This window comes from Chlorocebus sabaeus, chromosome 18 (genome assembly GCF_047675955.1).
Source record: "Chlorocebus sabaeus isolate Y175 chromosome 18, mChlSab1.0.hap1, whole genome shotgun sequence".
In the NCBI taxonomy this organism is placed as follows: domain Eukaryota; kingdom Metazoa; phylum Chordata; class Mammalia; order Primates; family Cercopithecidae; genus Chlorocebus; species Chlorocebus sabaeus.
In genome coordinates, this window is record NC_132921.1 from 73,884,707 (window position 1) to 73,905,236 (window position 20,530).

The 20,530-nt window shown below is 39.7% G+C and overlaps 1 protein-coding gene across 7 annotated transcripts in view; it reads right to left on the reverse strand.

Moving 5' to 3' along the window:
• Positions 1–20,530, reverse strand: part of PTPN2 (protein tyrosine phosphatase non-receptor type 2) — a 99,500-nt gene that overhangs the window by 12,666 nt on the left and 66,304 nt on the right. For all 7 annotated transcript variants that reach the window (XM_007974726.3, XM_007974724.3, XM_007974729.3 and 4 more), the window contains 3 exons: positions 17,360–17,569; positions 16,136–16,288; positions 4,588–4,769 (listed from right to left, as the gene is read on the reverse strand). In XM_007974726.3, the coding sequence (XP_007972917.1) occupies positions 4,588–4,769; positions 16,136–16,288; positions 17,360–17,569 (545 nt within the window). The remainder of the gene's footprint in view (positions 1–4,587; positions 4,770–16,135; positions 16,289–17,359; positions 17,570–20,530) is intronic.

The following is a 20,530-nucleotide window of genomic DNA, read 5'->3' on the forward strand; positions in this document are numbered from 1 at the left end:
GAGAACATACTATTTTTCTCATTTAAAAGAATGGAATGGAGGTTTTTGCTTTCCAAAAGTGCACTACATGATTCAGGAATGGACTAGAGACAAATACCAAGGCATGCCTTTATCTAATTTAAGAACACAATTCCAGAGAATGACAGACTACTCTCGATTTGTGATAAAATCTTTTCTTCGTAGTGGGGCCTCAAGAAATTAGTCTGTGTAATCACTTGCCAAGTGGGACCTGCCCAGGTTTTCCCATATATTTATATTTATGCAACTTAGGCCATTAATCAATGGGAATGCCTCCCGTGGACCCTATGCCTCTGGTGGACCCTATGCCTCCCGTGGACCCTATGCCTCCGGTGGACCCTATGCCTCCCGTGGACCCTATGCCTCCCGTGGACCTTATGCCTCTGGTGGACCCTATGCCTCCGGTGGACCCTATGCCTCCCGTGGACCCTATGCCTCCGGTGGACCCTATGCCTCCCGTGGACCCTATGCCTCCGGTGGACCCTATGCCTCCCGTGGACCCTTGCCCACAGAAGATCCTGTGGTGTGATCATGGCTCCCTGCAGCCTCAACCTCTTGGGCTCAAGCAATCCTCCCACCTCAGCCTCCCTTGAGACTACAGGCATGTACCACCACATTTGGCTAATTTTTGTTTTTTTTGTAGAGACAGGGGTTGCCATGTTGCGCAGGCTGGTCTTGAACTGCTAGGCTTGAGTGATCCACCCGCCTCAGCCTCCCCGAGTGTTGGGATTACGGGCATGAGCCACTCTGCCTGCTCCAGACTTTTCATATGTCCAAGTTGTTTCTCACTCTCAGTGAAGTGGGTTTCTGGGCTGGACTGTGATTGAGAATACTGGCCTGTAACCTACAGTAAGAAACAGCCTCACAACAGAGTACCCTCACACACACACTTACATATGTACACAATGTATATGGAAATATACGGAATTTATACATCACACATACATGTATAAAAACAGGTTAAAATTCTTTTTTAAGTTCGGGGTATGTACACATGCAGGCTTGTTATGTAAGCTTGAAACTTGTGTCGTGGAGGTTTGTTGTACAGACTATTTCATCCCCCAGGTATTAAGCCTAGTACCCATTAGTCACTTTTCCTGATTGTCCCCCTCCTCCCACCCTCCACCCTCCGACAGGCCCCAGTGTGTGTTGTTCCCCTCTATGTGTCCATGTGTTCTCATCATTTAGCTCTCACTTGTAAGAACATGTGGTATTTGGTTTTCTGTTCCTGCATTAGTTTGCTAAGGATAATGGCCTCCAGCTCCATCCAAGCCCCTACAAAGGATATGATCTCGTTCTTTATTATGGCTGCATAGCATTCCATGCTGTATATGTACCACATTTTCTTGATGCAGTCTATCATTGATGGGCATTTAGATTGACTCCATGTCTTTGCTATGGTGAACAGTGCTGCAATCAACATAGGCGTGCATGTGTCTTTATAGTACAATGACTTATATTCTTTTGGGTATAGACCAGTAATGGGATTGCTGGGTTGAATGGTATTTCTGTTTTTAGGTCTTTGAGGAATCACCACACTGTCTTCCACAATAGTTGAACTAATTGACACTCCCACCAACAGCGTTTAAGCTTTCCTTTTTCTCCACAACTTCGCCAGCATCTGTTAAATTCATGTTATTATTTTTGATATGCTGATAATTTTTAAAAATGTTTATAATCCAATAAACTTCACAACTATGTGATTTGACCTTCAATTTGAAAAACACTGCTTTGGAGGATATTCAACAATGAAAATGAATACAAGAAAGTACTGTGTTCTACTTCTTTTGAAAGTTGAAATTCTGGCCAGGCATGGTGCTCCCGTCTGTAATCCCAGCACTTTGGGAGGCTGAGGTGGGAGGATTACAAGGTCAGGAGGTTTCACCTGGCCAACACGGTGAAACCCTGTCTCTACTAAAAATACAAAAATTAGCTGGGTGTGGTGGCGGGGGCCTGTAATCCCAGCTACTTGGGAGGCTAAGGCAGGAGAATTGCTAGAACCCAGGAGGCGGAGGTTGCAGTGAGCCAAGATTGCGCCACTGACCCCAACAACCTGGGTGACAGAGCGAGACTCCATCTTGGAGGAAAAAAAAAAAAAAGTTGAAATTCTTTCAATAAGACTTATTAGGATCTTTAATGCAAAGCTATCTATAGGTATTAAAAATTACTGGGACTGATTAAAAAATACAACTGTTCAGAGTAACCTTTATTTCACACCCCTGATCCTATGCTCTTCTTTTACATTTCTTTTTATCTTTTTTTGAGATAGAGTCTTGCTCTGTTGCCCAGTCTGGAGTATAGTGGTATGATCTTGGCTCACTGTAACCTCCTGGGTTCAAGCAATTCTTCCACCTCAGCCTCCCAAGTAGCTGGGACAACAGGTGTGTGCCAACATGTCTGGCTAATTTTTGTATTTTCAGCAGAGACGGGGTTTCACCATGTTGGCCAGGCTGGTCTTGAACTCCTGACCTCAGGTGATCTGCGTGCCTTGGCCTCCCAAAGCACTGAGATTACAGGCGTGAGTCACCATGCCCGGCCTCCTCTTTTTTATTTCTGTAACCTTGTTTTTGCAATCAGCCTTCTCCACTTACTTTTCTGTTGGGACTCTCTCTCTGCTTTCAAACATGCACCAGTCTCATTTATCAGACATGAAAGGAAAAAAGGGAAAGAAGAAAACACCGCCACCACATGTGACAACATGTACAGGCACATAAACACACACAGACCCTATAAAACAGCCTTTTGCAATCACTCTATAACTCCTGAGTGGTTTTTCTAGTCTCCTCTGTATTCACAACCTTGGATGAGTGATTTAACTCACTGGGATTAACATGGCTGGTCTGAATCTTTGTAGATTAAAACTCAACACTTCTAAAATACTAAGAACGCCATTTCAGTCATCAAGCCTGTTTTTCATTTAATTCTGCAGATAGTACTAGATAAAAGGGGGAAAAAAGCAATAACACTAGGAATCTGAAAGCCTTATTACTGAAAAAGCTAATGTAATTTAAAACTATTACTTCCTGATTTAAAGGTATTCTATTTAAGATGAAAAAAGGAACCAAAAAACATCATGCTATCTTTTGCAGTCTAAAACTACTGAAGTCAAAAATTAGGAACAACATTGCTAAACCATAATAAACTCTTCCACTGTAATCTATAATAATACATGTATTATGTATTGGAATATGTTATTAGCACTGATAAAATTTTACGTGTTTAATTTTTATATTAGGAAAATAGAGCAGTGAAGCTATAATGTATGGCAGACCTTGACTATTTTCATTCCAATCTAACAAATATAACCACAAGATAAAATTCCCACAATAAGAAGTATGTTTGGCAAAAAGAGAAGAAAAGGTATTCAGAGATGCAGGACAGAGCAAGTAAAAAGCTCATTCACTTTGCTATGTGACTTATACCAGGTTACCAGCTTCCTAATCTGTGACAGACAGTCTTAGAAATGTAGTGGTAATTTAAAATTCTGAATAGATGCCACATTCATATGGATTTTTTTAAAAACGCCTTTTTCTTCCTCCAGTAATGGAATTAAGCTTACATGTTTAAATGTTTTATTGAAGGCATATTATCAGTTACGTTATAACTATAGTACAAATGGCAGATATTCGTATTACTTTCTGTACCATACCATATATTTTAGCACCTAATTATATTAACTTTTACACTCAATCATGATTGTTTTAAAGGATTTTTGAATTGGTTTCTATTTATAAGGATTGGCTGAAAGCTCCTTGAGAACATCTTTGTCATCAAATACCCTCAGGTAAGAAACAAAGGTTGTATTAATTTGGCCAGGCACAGTGGCTCTTTGGCCGGGCACAGTGGCTCATGCCTGTAATCCCAGCACCTTGGGAGGCTGAGGCGGGTGGATCACCTGATGTCAGGAGTTCAAGACCAGCCTTGTTAACATGGCGAAACCCTCTCTCTACTAAAAATACAAAAATTAGCTGGGCGTGGTGCTGGTTGCCTGTAATCCCAGCTACACAAAAGGCTGAGGCAGGAGAATCGCTTGAACCCAGGAGGTGAAGCAGTGAGCTGAGGTTGTGCCACTCTACTCCAGCCTGGGTGACAGAGAAAAAAAAAGGTTATATTAATTCAATAAAAAAAGGGCCTATATTATTTCATATCATATATCATATCCACATAATTATTTATTATTATTTATGAGACAGAGTCTTGCTTTGTCACCCAGGTGGGAGTGCAGTGGTGGTTATCTCAGCTCACTGCAGCCTCGACCTCCCCGGCTCAACCAGTCCTCCCACTTCAGTCTCCAGAGTGGCTGGGACCACAGGCTCACATCACCACCCTGTCTAATTTTGTTTATTTTCTGTAGAGATAAGGTCTCACTATGTTGCCCAGGTGGTCTCAAACTCCTAGACTCAAGTGATCTTCCCGCCTCAGCCTCCCAAAGTGTTGGGATTACAGGCGTGATTGTATTTTCCTAATATAAAAATTACATACCTGAAATCCTATGGCACCTGATCCCATAAAATTTATTTCTAAAATCAAAAAGCCTCATCTTTCAGCAGGTAGTTATAGAAAGCTTACCTCTCACTGTTCTCCTCCATTGTGTCTTGCATTTTAGAGGGAAGTCCTGTACATCGGTCACCTGTCAGTTTTTCTTCTTCTAGACCTATTCTGTTCCCATTGTATTTTTCAGTCATTATTTTGTTTGGTGAATGATCAAAGGCAGGAGATAAGTCTTCCTTAGAAAGTTCTTTCCATCTTTTCTAGGTAGGGAAGAGAAATAAAAAACAAACACTAAAAATTTATTTTCCTTAAATAAAAAAAATTTATGAATTAAAATCATATATTCAAGTTAAGAAAACCCAATGATGCTAAAAGATGAGTGAAAAAGAAAAAGGCATTTTGCCATACTGTAGCTTGTAACTATGCTTATTTTAATTTCAAAATTTTATAACAATAAAGCATTTAATATTTATGTACATCAGTATATAGTTGAATATAATAATCTTAATAAAATCTCGTAGACTTTTACCTATTTGAGGGCAAACTATACTAGGACCACACTCAACTATTAGTCATAGTTACATAATTTTAATATTGGTATCCAGATCCATGAATCTCACAGCATGCTAAATCCATTCAATGCAAAGAGGTCCTCTCTCCAAGGTACATTATAATAAAGCCATCAAAAGTTAGACATAGAGAATTCTAAAAGCAGCAAGAGAAAAGGATCAAGTCACATGTAAGGGAATCCGGCAGGTTCCTATCAACAGATTTCTCAGAAAACCTGTTCATGCCAAGAAAGAACGGCTTGTAGAGAATGGGATAATATATTCAAAGTGCTGAAAGATAACAACTACCAGCAAAGTTATCTTTCAGAAATGAAAGAAAAATGGAGTCTTTCCCAGACAAGCAAAAGCTGCAAGAATTTATTACCAACAGACTAGCCTTACAAGAAATGCTTAAGGGAGTTGCTTCGACTGGAAGCAAAAGTATAATTACTATCATGAAAACATATGATAATCTAATCTCACCAACAGAGGTAAATTAATTACCAAATTCAGAAAACTCCATTGCTATAACCGTGGAATATAATCTTTCAAATCCTCATTATGAAGGTTAAAAGTAAAAAATGGTTAATGAACTACAGCTACAAGTTGTTAAGGATCACACAATATAAAAAGATGTAAATTAAGCAACAAAAGTATAAGTTTGAGGGGAGGGTAAAAGTCAAAAATATTTTATGAGACAAACGTTAAGTTGTTATCAGCTTAAAACACTCTATTGTAACTATAAGATGTTTAATGTAAGCCTCATAGTAACCACAAAGAAAAAAACTACAGCAGACACACAAATAAGAGAAATAAATCAAAGCTGCTCACTATAGAAAATCACCAAACCACAAAGGTAAACAATAAGAGAGAAAGAAAGGAATAAAGAATATGCAAAGCAAACAGAAAATAATTAACAAAATGGCAGGTATAAGTCCTTATCTATCAATAATACCCTTGAATGTAAATAGATTAAATACTTCAATGAAAAGACATAGTGGCTGAATGGATGAAAAAACAAAAAACAAAATCCAACTCTATGTTACCTACAAGACACTCACTTCACCTGTAAGGACACACTAAGCCTGAAAGTGAAGGCATGAGAAATGATATTCCATGCAAATTAAAACCAAAAAGAGAAGAGAAGTAGCTATATTTTGATAAAGTAGACTTTAGGCCAAAAAGTTTAAAAAGAAACAAAGGTCAAAGGGGTCAGTTCAGCAGGAGGATGTAATGATTTTAGGTATCTGTGCACCTAACACTGGTGCACACAATATAAAGCAGATATTATCAGACCTAAAGGGAGACACAGACTGCAATACGGTAATAGCGGAGAACGCTACATCCCATTTCCAGCAATGGACAGATCATCCACACAGAAAATCAACAAAGAAACACAGGATTTAAACTGCACTCTAGGCCAAATGGACCTAACACACATTTACAGAACATTCCCTCCAACAGCCACAGAATACACATTTTTCTCATCAGCACATGGAACATTCTCCATGATGGGCCATATATTAGGCCACGAAACAAGTCTCAACAAATTAAAAAAAGAAAAAAATCACAATCAGGCCAGGCGGGTGGCTCACACCCAAGAACTTTCGGAGGCGGAGGCAGGAGGATCACCTGAGGTGAGGAGATGAGGCCAACACAGTGAAACCCCATCTCTATCACAAATTAGCCGGGCGTGGTGGTGGGCACCTGTAATCCCAGGTATTTGGGAGGCTGAGGCATAAAAATCACTTGAACCCGGGAGGCGGAGGTTGCAGTGAGTCAAGATCGTGCTACTGCACTCCAGTCTGGGGGTCAGAGTGAAACTCTGCCTCAAAAAAAAAAAAAAAAAAGTAGAAAGATCTCAAATAAACAACCTGATGTAAAGGAACTAGAAAATAATAAACTAAACCCAAAATTAGCAGAACAAAGAAAATAATAAAGACTAGAAGAATGGAAATAAAGTGACTAAAAAAGATACAAAAGATCAACAAAACCAAAGATTGTGTTTTAGAAAAGGTAAACAAAATCAGCAAACCTATAGTAGACTTAAAAAAAAAAAAAAGACTCAAATCAGAGATGAAAAAGGAGACATTACAACTAATACCATAAACAAAGTATTGTAAGAGACTATTATAAACAACTGTATGCCAACAGATTGGAAAGCCTAGAGGAAATGGCTAAATTCCTAGACACACAAGCTATCAAAACTGAACCATGAAGACACAGAAAACCTGAACTGACCAATAAAGAGTGAGATTGAATCAGTAATAAAAAGTCTCCCATCAAAGAAAAGCCCAGGACTTGATGGCTTCATGGCTGAATTCTACCAAACATTTAAATAATACTAATTCTTTTCACACTATTCAAAAAATTGAAGAGAGAAATCTTACAGAATTATTCTATAAGGCCAGCATTACCCTGATACCAAAACCAGACAAGGATACAACAAAAAACAAAACTACAGGCCAATATCCTTGATGAACATAGACGCAAAAATCCTGAATGAAGTAATAGGAAACTGAATTCAACAATATATTAAAAACATCATTTACCATGACCAAGTGGGATTCATCCAAGGGATGAAAGGATGGTTCAACATATGCAAATCAATAAATATGATCTATCAAATCAACAGAATCAAGGACAAGAACCATATGATCATTTCAATAGATGCAGAAAAACCATTTGATAAAATTCAACATACCAGCTGGGCACAGTGGTTCATACCTGTAATCCCAGCACTTTGGGAGGCTGAGGCAGGTGAATCACTTGAGGTCAGGCGTTTGGGACCAGTCTGGCCAACATGGTGAAACCCCATCTCTACTAAAAACACAAAAAACAGCTGGATGTGGTGGTACAGGCCTGTAATTCCAGCCACTTGGGTGGCTAAGGCACAAGAATCGCTTGAACCCAGAAGGCGAAGGCAGTAGTGAGCCGAGACTGCGCCACTGCACTCCAGCCTGGGCAACGGAGCAAGACTCTGCCTCAAAAAAAAAAAAAAAAAAAAAAATCAACATACCTTCATGATAAAAACTCTCAACAAATTAGGTATGGAGGAAACTGTGCCTCAACACAAAGCCACGTATGACAAACCCATAGTTAGTATCATACTGAACATGAAAAAGTTGAAAGCTTTTCCTCTTAAGATCTGGAACAAGACAGAGATGCCCAATTTTTTTTTTTTTTCTTTTTTTCTTTTTTGAGATGGAGTTTTGCTCTGTCACCAGGCTGGAGTACAGTGGTGTGATCTACAACCTCCGCCTCTCGGGTTCAAGCAATTCTCCTGTTTCAGCCTCCTGAGTAGCTGGGACTACAGGCGCGTGTCACCATACCCGGCTAATTTTTGTATTTTTAGTAGAGACAGAGTTTCACCATGTTGGCCAGGGTGGTCTCAATCTCTTGACCTCGTGATCTGCCCATCTCAGCCTCCCAAACTGCTGGGATTCCAGGTGTGGCACCAGGCTAGAATGCCTACTTTCAACACTTTTATTCAGCATAATTCTGTAAGCCCTAGCCAGAGCAATTAACCAAAAGAAAGAGAAAGGGCATTCAAACTGGAAAGGAGGAAGTCGAATTGTCTCTGTTTGCAGAAGACATAATCTTTTTTTTTTTTTTTTTTGAGGCGGAGTCTTGCTCTGTCGCCCAGGCTGGAGTGCAGTGGCGCTATCTCGGCTCACTGCAAGCTCCGCCTCCTGGGTTCACGCCATTCTCCTGCCTCAGCCTCCCAAGTAGCTGGGACTACAGGCGCCTGCCACCATGCCCGGCTCATTTTTTTGTATTTTTAGTAGAGATGGGGTTTCACCGTGTTAGCCAGGATGGTCTCGATCTCCTGACCTCGTGATCCACCCACCTCGGCCTCCCAAAGTGCTGGGATTACAGGCTTGAGCCACCGCGCCCGGCCGACATAATCTTATATATAGAAAACTCTATAGACTCTACCAAAAAACTGTTATAATAAACAAATTCAGTAAAGTTGCAGGATACAAAAAAATCAACAAATAAAAATCAGTAGAATTTTATACATCACTAGCAAACTACCTGAAAAAAAGAAATCAAGAGAGCAATTCCATTTTCAAAAAAATTACCTGGGAATAAATTTAACCAAGGAGGTGAAAGATCTCTATAATGAAAATTATAAAACATTAATGGAAAAAGTTGAAGAGGACATAAATGGAAAGATAGCCTATGTTCATGGATTAAAATTAATATTGTTAAAATGTTCATGCTACAAAGTGATCTACAGATTCAATGCAATCCAGTGAAAACACCAATGACATTCTTCTTAGAAACACAATAAATAATCCTAAAATTTGTATGGAATCATAAAAGACGCCAAAAGCCAAAGCAATTTTTAGCAAAAAGAACAAAGCTGGGGGCATCACACTCTCTGACCTCAAAATATACTACAAAGCTACAGTAACCAAAATAGCATGCTACTACCATAAAAATGGATGTAAAGACCAATAAAACAGGAGAGCATGGAAATAAATCCACGTATTTACAGCCAATTTATTTTTGACAAAGACGCCAAGAATACACACTGGTGAAGGACAGCCTCTTTGATAAATGGCGTTGTGAACACTGGATATCTAGATGTCCAGGAATGAACTAGACCCCTATCTCTCACCATATTAAAAAAATCAACTCAAAATGGGCTAAAGACTTAATGTAAGACACCAAATATAAATACTAGAAGAAAAGATAGGGGAAACATTTCAGGACATTGGTCTGGACAAGGGAAGGGTCTTTTGTATAAGACCCCAAAAGCAAAAACAGACAAATGAGATTACATCAAACTAAAAAGTTTCTGTACAGCAAAGGAAGCAATCAACAGACTGAAGAGACAATCTACAGAATGGAAGAAAATATCTGCAAACTATACATTTGACAGGGATGCATATCCAGAATATATAAGAAACTCAAACAAAATTCAATAGCAGAGCAGAAAACACAAATAATCCAATTAAAAACAGGTAAAAGACCTGAATAGTCATTTCTTAAAAGACATACAAAGAGCCAATAGCTACATGAGAAAATGGTCAATATCACTAATCATCAGAATAATGCAAATCAATACCACACTGAGATATTACCACACCCCAATTAGAATGACTATTATCAAAAAGACAAAAAATAAATGCTGGCATGAATGTGGAGAAAGGGGAACTCCTGTACACAGCTGGTGGAATGTAAATTAGTACAGCCATTTTGGAAAACAGTGTAAAGGTTCCTTAAAAGATTAAAAATAGGGCCGGGCGTGGTGGCTCAAGCCTGTAATCCCAGCACTTTGGGAGGCCGAGATGGGCGGATCACGAGGTCAGGAGATCGAGACCATCCTGGCTAACACGGGTGAAACCCCGTCTCTACTAAAAAATACAAAAAACTAGCTGGGCGAGGTGGCGGGCGCCTGTAGTCCCAGCTACTCAGGAGGCTGAGGCAGGAGAATGGCGTGAACCCGGGAGGCAGAGCTTGCAGTGAGCTGAGATCGGTCACTGCACTCCAGCCTAGGCGACAGAGCGAGACGCTGTCTCAAAAAAAAAAAAAAAAAAAAAAAAAAAAAAAAGATTAAAAATAGAACTATCATATGATCCAGCAATCCCACTACTGGGTATTTATCCAAAGGAAATGAAATTAGGATTTCAAAGGCATATTGGCACTCTTGTGCTTATTGTAACACTATTCACAATAGTCAAGATACGGAATCAACCTAAATGTCCATCAATGAATGGAGGGAGAAGGAAAATGTGGAATGTATATACACACACACACACACACGTATATACATATACATGTATATATAACATATATACATACACGTTATAGATACACATATATGCGTATGTTTTATATATACACACGTATATACATTATATATACATATATACACACATACACACACACACACACACACAGTAATACTATTTGACCATAAAAAAAAAAAAAGAAATCCTGTCTTTTGTGGCAAAATGGATGAAACTGGAGGATATTAGGTCAAGTACAGAAAGACAAATACTGCATGTTCTCATATGTGGAATCTAAAAAAGTTAACCTCATAGAAGCAGAGAGTAGAACAGTACCTACTGGAGGCTTTGGAGAGTAGGGAAGAGTGGGCACGGGGAGAAATCGAACAACAGTTCAATAGGGGAATGAGTTCTGGTGTTTTACTGCACAGTTGAATGACTATGGTTAATAATATTTAATATTTCAGACAGGGTGTGGTGGCTCATGTCTGCAATTCCAGCAGTTTGGGAGGCTGGGGCGGGAGATCACTTGAGCCCAGGAGTTTGAGACCAACCTGGGCAACATGGTGAGATCCAATCTCTACAAATATTTAAAAATGAGCCACATGTGGTGGCATGCGCCTGCAGTCCCAACTACTTAAGAGACTAGGGCAGGAGGATCCCATGAGCCCAGGTGGTTGAGGCTGCAATGAGTGAGCCATGATCGTGCCACTGCACACCAGCCTGAACAAGAGAATGAGACCCTATCTCAAAAAAAATGTATACACATACACATTTTATATATACATAAAATCCTCTCTTCTAGCTATTTTGAAATATTTACATATACATATATATTTCAAGTACTATGAAATATATTAGCATATAATAATATATAATGAAATATACATTTCAAAATAGCTGGAAGAGAGGATTTTGAATGTTTTCACCACAAAGATAAATGTATGAGGTGACAGATGTGCTAAATAGTCTAATTTGATCATTACATAATGTATAAATGTATCAAAATATCTCACTGAACCCCATAAATAGGTACAATTACTAAGTGTCAATCAAAAACAAAGGCCAGGGCACGTGGTGGCTCACGCCTGTAATCCCAACACTTTGGGAGGCCAAGGCAGGTGGATCAAGAGGTCAGGAGATTGAGACCATCCTGGCTAACATGGTGAAACCCCATGTCTACTAAAAATACAAAAGATTAGCTGGGTGTGGTGGCGGCACCTGTAGTCCCAGTTACTTGGGAGGCTGAGGTAGGAGAATCACTTGAGCCCGGGAGATGGAGGTTGCAGTGAGCCGAGATCATACCACTGCACTCCAGCATGGGCGAGAGAGCAAGACTCCGTCTCAATAAAACAAACAAAACAAAAAAACAAACAACAAAAAAAAAACAGTGGCACTGCACGAAAACCACAAATTTTTTAAAAAAGATTTCAGCCAAGGTAGATTTTGCTTGAATCTTAATCCATTTCTAATCCACAGGTCTGTAACACTGGAGTACTGATCACAGTGGTGCTTGAATGTGATCTGGAACCTTCTTGCTCCTTGCCACTGTTCAGTCTAGGGCGGAACCAACAGTGAGATTTCCAAGTAGGTCCTTATGACGCTAAAGGACTCTAACTATCAGGGTTGTGATATCAGGCACACTAGCAGCTCCAGGCAGCTGGCTGGCCCCCCACTGGGCTAGGGAAACACCCTCCAGCATGCCTCTAGCATGGACTTCAGGAGCATGTGGTAACCCAAACCAGGATTCGGACCAAAATGAAGAGAAATTTCCGTTTCTTCTATGAAAGAGGATGTCATCATCTACCCTGGGAGACAGCTGTAATTAATGAGATGGCATGTGAAGAGCCCAGCATCATGTCTAGAAAATACTACGTTTCCTCGCTTGTCACCATTCCTAGGGACGAGGGTAGAGGAAGAAGAGTGCATCTGGGCCCCTGCAGATGAAAGCAGTGACAACTTACACGCCAGAGAAGAAAAAGGCACATATAACCTACACACTGCGACTACAGTCTCTCCAGTCCTTGAAAGGATGAGGACATGACCACCATCTACGCATCTGCCAGTGGCAAGCGGTACAGGTAGAAGCAGTGGGAGCCCATGGTTTTGATTAACTATGACTACACTGGCCCAAATGACTCGGTATGGACAGGGATGGCCTTCTTTGAAGATCTTATCCAGGAAGCAAGGAGTCTTGGATCTAATTAATAAGGAATACTTGGCCGGGCGCGGTGGCTCATGCCTGTAATCCCAGCACTTTGGGAGCCCAAGGTGGGCGGATCACGAGGTCAGGAGATCGAGACCATCCTGGCTAACACGGTGAAACCCCGTCTCTACTAAAAATACAAAAAAAAAAAAAAATTAGCCAGGCGTGGTGATGGGCGCCTGTAGTCCCAGCTACTCGGGAGGCTGAGGCAGGAGAATGGCCTGAACCCAGGAGGAGGAGCTTGCAGTGAGCCGAGATCGCACCACGGCACTCCAGCCTGGGCGACAGAGCAAGACTCCGACTCAACAATAACAAAAAAATAATAAGGAATACTCTACTTATTGCCCGAGGAGTTTAATGATTTTAAACAGAGATGTAATATTGCAACTTACAGTTTTTTGCAACTTATGGAACATTCGTTCCCTGGAATTACTCTTGTACAATATGGTACTATTAAAAGCAATGCGTGTATTTAGATCTTTAAAAAATCTCTGGGAAATCCATTCATAGAATGGATAAACTAGTTTCTAATTTGTCTCATTGTCATCATGTACCAGAGGTATTAAAAAGAAAAAAGCATGCCCGGCACACTGGCTCATGCCTGTAATCCCAGCACTTTGGGAGGCCGAGGTGGGCAGATCACTTGAGATCGGGAGTTTGAGACCAGTCTGGGCAACATGGTGAAACCCCTTCTCTACCAAAAATTAGCCGGGCGTGGTGGCGCGTGCCTGTAGTAGATCAGTAGCTGGGATTACAGGCACCACCACACCTGGCTAATTTTGTATTTTTAGTAGAAACAGGGTTTCACCATGAGACCAAGTCTCGTCTTTCACTCAGGCTAGAGTATAGTGGCACAATCTCAGCTCACTACAACCTCGGCCTCTAGAAAATACTACATTTCCTGAGCCCTCACTTGTTACATCCCGGGCTCAAGCAATTCTTCTACCTCAGCCTCCCAAGTAACTGGGATTACAGGCATGTGCCACCATGCCCAGCTAATTTTTTGTAGATCTTACAACATTAGTTCTGAATTGCCAAACTAGATATTTACTCTGGGAGGTTTACTGTCATCAATACTGGGAATTTGCTAATCAATATGTGGTAATACTAGCAACCAGCTTAAGTATTTATGCCTGACCTTGTACTGAAAGGCAATTACAAATAACCTATATATCTACAGGAATGTCAAGGTCATTGAAAGTTTTCTGTAAATGGGTACATACTTTAAGATTATAATTACATATATTTACGGACTTAAGATGCAATCACTTTGGGCTGGGTGCGTTGGCTCACGCCTGTAATCTCAGCACTTTGGGAAGCTAAGGCAGGCAGATCACCTGAGGTCAGGAGTTGGAGACCAGCCTGGCCAACACAGTGAAACCCCATCTCTATTAAAAATGCAAAATTAGTCCAGGAGTGGTGACAGGCACCTGTAATCCCAGCTACTCAGGAGGCTGAGTGGGGGGAATTACTTGAACCTGGGAGGCGGAGGCTGCAGTGAGCTGAGACTACGCCATTGAACTCCAGTCTGGGCAAAAAGAGCGAAACTGTGTCTTAAAAAAAGAAAAAAAAACAGTAGCACATGTGGTATGGTATGTATGTATTAATCCAACTTTATCAGTAATCACTTCATATGCCAATGGTCTAAATGCACCAATTAAAAGACAGAGATTCTCAGAATGCCAAGACCATTTCTGCAGAAATTAACCCCGTGGAATGGGTAGCAGGCTTTTCTGATCCTCAGTACCTGAAGGATAAAGATGTTTCCAATGTCCTATCTGGAGCAGGGGCAGAAAATGCTGTAGAATTGAGAGTCTGAGGACTCTACCATACCAGATAAATTAACAGAAAAAAATCCTTCCTAGCCACAAACTGCACTGTCAAAGACTCCACAAAAAAGTGTCCAGAAAAACTGATCTCTGTGATAAAAAAGGATCCATCCTCAGATAAAGCATGTATTCTAAAACTAAAGATACAAAACTTAAAAAAAAGTAGTGGTAGGAAAGACACAATCCAAAGGACAATACACTTCCCTCCCAGTGACCCACCTCACCACAGCCAGGAAGCAGGCACGGAAGGCATGGGGAAATCTGATTGAACTACTTGATTTTCTTTTTGAACTCCAGATTTAAGTTGGTGAAAGCTCACTGTGATTAGAAAGGGAAATTTTCCTAATCTTAAACATCTGAAATAACTTTTACTTCACCTAAATCACTGATCACTGCCAAAGTAATCCCAGGAAACCCAGTGTTCCCAAAGTCTAGTGTCTGAAGCAGGACATGTTCTGTGGGCTGAGTTTTCCACACATGGAGTGTTTTGGCTCTGAGTACCCTAAGGTTTATGTTCATTAAGAATATTTTAATGCTATTTAAAGATTTGGAAAAAATCTTTTTAAATAAACCTTTATTCTGACACCAAGGGTCTAAGTTATATTCCTGTATTGGCTAGTAATCACAGAAATGAAAGTGCTAATAAATATGTTCACATATGAGAAATATAATGAAAAGACAGTCTATCTTATATTATGCATCAATTTACAGTATCTACTTACGTCCAATACAATGTGATTAAACCATACAAAAAATGGAGTCTGTGGTTGTTTCTATTTTACATTTTAACTTAGTGCATAACACAAACTTCTAATCAGTCTTTGAATTGAGGTTCTACAAATATGCAGTAAAAATAGCTTCATGAGAATAAAGCCATCAACCAGAAGAATGTAACATTTTGCTGGAATTTCATTATATCTGCCATAAATATTCAAGTTACTTGTTATAAAGTCAAATATTATATAAACCAAGTATTAGTGTGTAATGAGGGCAAAAGTATCTGAAGTTTCCAGCTACTTTAATAATTAAAAGCTTAACCACCCCCAAAATGAAAAATTCAGTTTCTTTAATGAAATCTTGTTTCTACAAGGGCTTTTAAGTAACAAACAGGATTTAACCTGAGGCTGAGTATATATGAGGAAGCTAGCTAAAATTTTACAATTTTAAGACAGCCAACTGGATTTACCACAAAAATTCAAACGTACTTTTTGAAACAAAGACAAGGGCTCAAGTGGAGTGCAGTTATTTGATGCTATGTGTATTTAACAAATAGATATGATTTTAAACATGTATAAAGTTTACCTGTATACTAGAATCTCCCTTTATACATTTTGCTCCTTCTATTATAGCCATGTATGAGAATCTCAGTTGATCTGGGGTCTGAATAAGACCCATTCGGTATTTTCTCATGTTCAGTAACACTTGTTTAATGTTAATATCATCTCCTTTTTCCATCTGCAAGAAAGGCAAATATCAGACAAATCTTTTGTTATTGGAACCCAGGAAACAGAATCAATGCAGGATCATTGCTAAGATTTTTGCTCTGCATTTTCTCCTCTGAAAGAACAACGATAATTTAACCCTGCAGCTATAACTGTTACATACACAGCAACTATCCCAGCCTACTCATCCCTCCCCACATCTCAACCACTCAAGTAGATGGAGGACTTTGATTCTTCAGCTGATTCACAATTGATTCCAAACCAATCATAGTAATCTCATTCCTTCTGGCCAGTCATTGGTTAAAGGAAGGATTTATAATCAGTTCTGACTAGTACAAGGACTTTTTTTTTTTTTTTTAAGTCATGGCAGGAGTCAACCTTTCTGCTCACTGCCCTTCCGCCTCCTTCATGTCTGCACTACAGACACGATGTCTGGATACACGGCACCCATCTAAAGATGGTGAGAAAGAGGCCAGTAAGGAAAAAATAAAGGTCCTAAAAAGAGAAAAAAAGATTTAGGCTGTATACAGGCTGGGACTGGGATTGACTGGTGCAGAAAGAATTAGCCCTTGGGGGCACAGACAGGAACCTCAGGCGAGTAACAGTAATACTGACATTTATGGAATGCTCAGAAAACACCAGGGACTCTTCTAAGTGTCCCTTAATGTATTAATTCATTGAATTCTCACAGCAACCCTGTGAAATATGTCTATCATGATCCCTAGTTTTTAAATGTAAAAAAATGAGATAAAGTATTTGTCTGAGGAGGAAGTCACTATTACATATGAATTTATATTTGAAAAAATGAGGGGAAGAGACCTATTATTTCTGTAATATAAAGCTACCAGGAAGAAAAACATCTTCTTAGGAACCTCCAAAATCATCTTGGATACATTTCTACCGGTCATGAGTAAGACGCAGCTGCAAACGTGGAAATGAGATTTTTTGGTTTTTCCAAAAGTAGAAGTTAAAAGTTGAAAAACCTCAGTTCTATGATACAACATCAGTGCATATTCCTTGCCAGTGGAAGCAATTAAAAAAAAAAAATCAATGAGATTAAAATGAGATCGCAAGAAGCACTTACCAAAACAAGACAAGTGTCTACCAGAGAGAAGGTGCCAGAGCGCCCAATGCCTGCACTACAGTGGATCACCGCAGGCCCATGGTCAGGGTTCAAGGAGCCAGATTCTCTCACTTTAAACAAGAAATTGAGAAATGAAGCTGGTGATTCAGGGACTCCAAAATCTGGCCAGGTAGTATAATGAAAGTGAGATATTGTTCTGGTTTCACCACTCTAAAAAGTGAAAATCAAGGGAGGAGAAGTTAGTTCTATTTTTTTTTCTTCTAAAAAAACTACTTCAGAAAGATCATGTGTTTTGTGTAATCCTTTACAGCCATATAGGCTGTTTATACTATGATTTTTCCATTTGTTTTCTGACAATCCCATATACAAATTAGGGAAGATTTTCTTTAGTGGAAATTTGGGATGTATTAATAATAGCTAACACATACAACACTTACTATTTTGGAAGCCTGTTCTAAACACTTTCCTTATTAACTAAATCCACACAATAATCCTATTAAAACCCATTTTCCTGGTGAAAAAACTGAAACAAAGGGTAAGTAGTTTGCTCAAGGTCACACAGCTGGAACATGGCAGAACCAGGATTCGAAGCAACCTGGGGCAGCCTTTGGGTTCTCAGTTACTAATCTGTTACCATACACGTTACCAATATTTTCTTTAATTCATGCATCATGAATGGACTATTATTTCTATTTTTAAAAATGTCTGCCAGGCGCAATTGGCTCATGCCCGTAATCCCAGCACTTTGGGAGGCCGAGGTGGGCAGATCAACTGAGGTCAGGAGTTCGAGACCAGCCTGGTCAACATGGTGAAACCCCATTTCTACTAAAAATACAAAAAATTAGCCAGGCGTGGTGGCGCGTGCCTGTAATCCCAGCTACTTGGGAGGCTGAGGCAGGAGAACTGCTTGAACCCAGGAGGTGGAGGTTGCAGTGAGCAGAGATCATGCCAGTGCACACCAGCTTGGGCACCAAGAGTGAAACTCCATTTAAAAAAAAAAAAAAATTCTACCAGTGTAATTTTACATTCTTTAACATTTTCCTTTTTATGAATTTCAGAGTTTATTTTTAAAATATAATTTCCTGTTTAACATGATTATCTGTTAGATTCTGCTACACAGGCATAGGGGAGCAACTCAAGAATTAATCTAAAGAACCAATCTTTACATTTTTAATTGGAATTGTTCCTCTAATTCTTGCCTTTCCCCATGGCAATAATTTCCAGTCCTAAAGCTGTTTATATGCTTTTGCTGATGTGCTAAAATGGTTTACCAACATGCTAAGTGTTTCCTGTCTCTTAGGCCTGCCTGGCATTCACTAACGCTTCCTGGATATTCCTGATGATCTGTATTTCTAACTCATTATGAAAATGTTCTTCAGCTTTCTGCCAATTGCCTTTTGCCCCAAGGAGCACTTCTCTGCTTTATATTCTTCACTGGTGTAAATTAAGCAGTGGTCTTCCACTAATATATCTTTGTGCAATTTTTCAGTTTTATTGTAGGAGGTTTTTTTTGAGGGAGGAGGCATAGAAACAACGTAAAAAACCTTGATGTTTAATGGTGTAATAACTAAAGACTATTATTATAATATCCTGCTCCCAATAAAAATTTCCAAAATTAGAAGTTAGCTTTCACTTTAAAAATATAAATTTTTGGCTGGGTGTGGCGGCTCACATCTGTAATCCCAGCACTTTGGGAGGCCGAGGCGGGTGGATCACCTGAGGTCAGGAGTTTGAGACCAGCGTGACCAACACAGAGAAACTCCATCTCTACTAAAAATACAAACTTATCTGGGCGTGGTGGGGCATGTCTGTAATCCCAGGTACTTGGGAGGTTGAGGCAGGAGAATCACTTGAACCTAGGAGGCAGTGGTTGCGGTAAGCCAAGATCATGCCATTGCACTCCAGGCTGGGCAACAAGAGCAAAACTCCATCTCAAAAACAAACAAACAAACAAAAAACCCCTATTTTGCAGTAGAAATTGACTTCTACGTCCCAGACTCAGTATATAAGGTATAATACTAATAAAGTACAGTGAAAAAAATTTTTTAAAAAGTACATACTTTTAGTGACCTTTTAACATCCAGCATTAATAATTTCAAATACAGTGTGATCCACAAGTTCTCAATATACTAAAAGCAATAAAAAATTTCTCCATTACGAATTAAAATGATCACGGTTTCTACGTTTTAAGACATTTCTTTTTAAATTAATTATGGTAAGTGAATAAAGCCAGACTAAAGGCTATATGCTATACTATTCCATTTATATGACATTCTGGAAAAGGCAGAATCACACAGAAACAGAAACCAGATCACTGGCTGCCAGAGGCTGGGGGTAGAGAACATGACTGACTGTACACAAGCAACACAAGAACATCTGGGGCAGGGGAGAGGTGACACAACCGATCTACGTTTCTGCTGTGGGCAGTGGCTACATGACTGCATGCACTGTCAAAAGTCACATAACTGTACACCAATAGGAGTCAATCTTACTGTAGGTAAAAAAAAAAAAAAAAAAAAGGTAAATTTATTGCATTAAAAAAGAGAATGCAAAACATTCTAAAATAAGAAGGGTAAACTCTAGTGTCCTTTTACAGAACAGCAGGTGGGCAGTTAACAAGGCAACACTAGGAATGGGCTAGAGGCAGGTTCTTGACAGCGGGGGACAGAGTTAACTCCAAGTCAAGTTTTCCTGTAAATGAGGTTAAGATTCTAGTGACATTAATAACCCACTTTGTTTCTTACTTGCTGTGGCCATCTGCAGGACCAGACTCAGTCTGTGTGGGCCTGTCTGTGGTCCGCTCTGAGCAGGAGCCTTCAGTGCTCTGTGGTCTCTGGCCCAGAGCTCCTATGGGGTCCTGTGTGTAATTACTTCATCATGTCCTGGCTCAAACATATGGTCACCCTACAGTCTTGGGCAACGGCTTGCTTTCTCTTTGCTTGTATGATTTTGGCTCAAGACTAGTGGTCTCAATTTTTTTCAAATCCAGGTCACACTGTCTGGGATACTGGAAGCCAGTTCCCAGAAATGCTCATGACTGTTTGTATAATAAAGTCTTCCCCACTAATAGATTTTTGAAAATCAGTTGTTGTTTCTTCTCCCCCTACAGAACCAGGACTTTTTGAGAGGTTAACTTTGATTAATTTATCCTTACAGAAACAAGATTCAAAA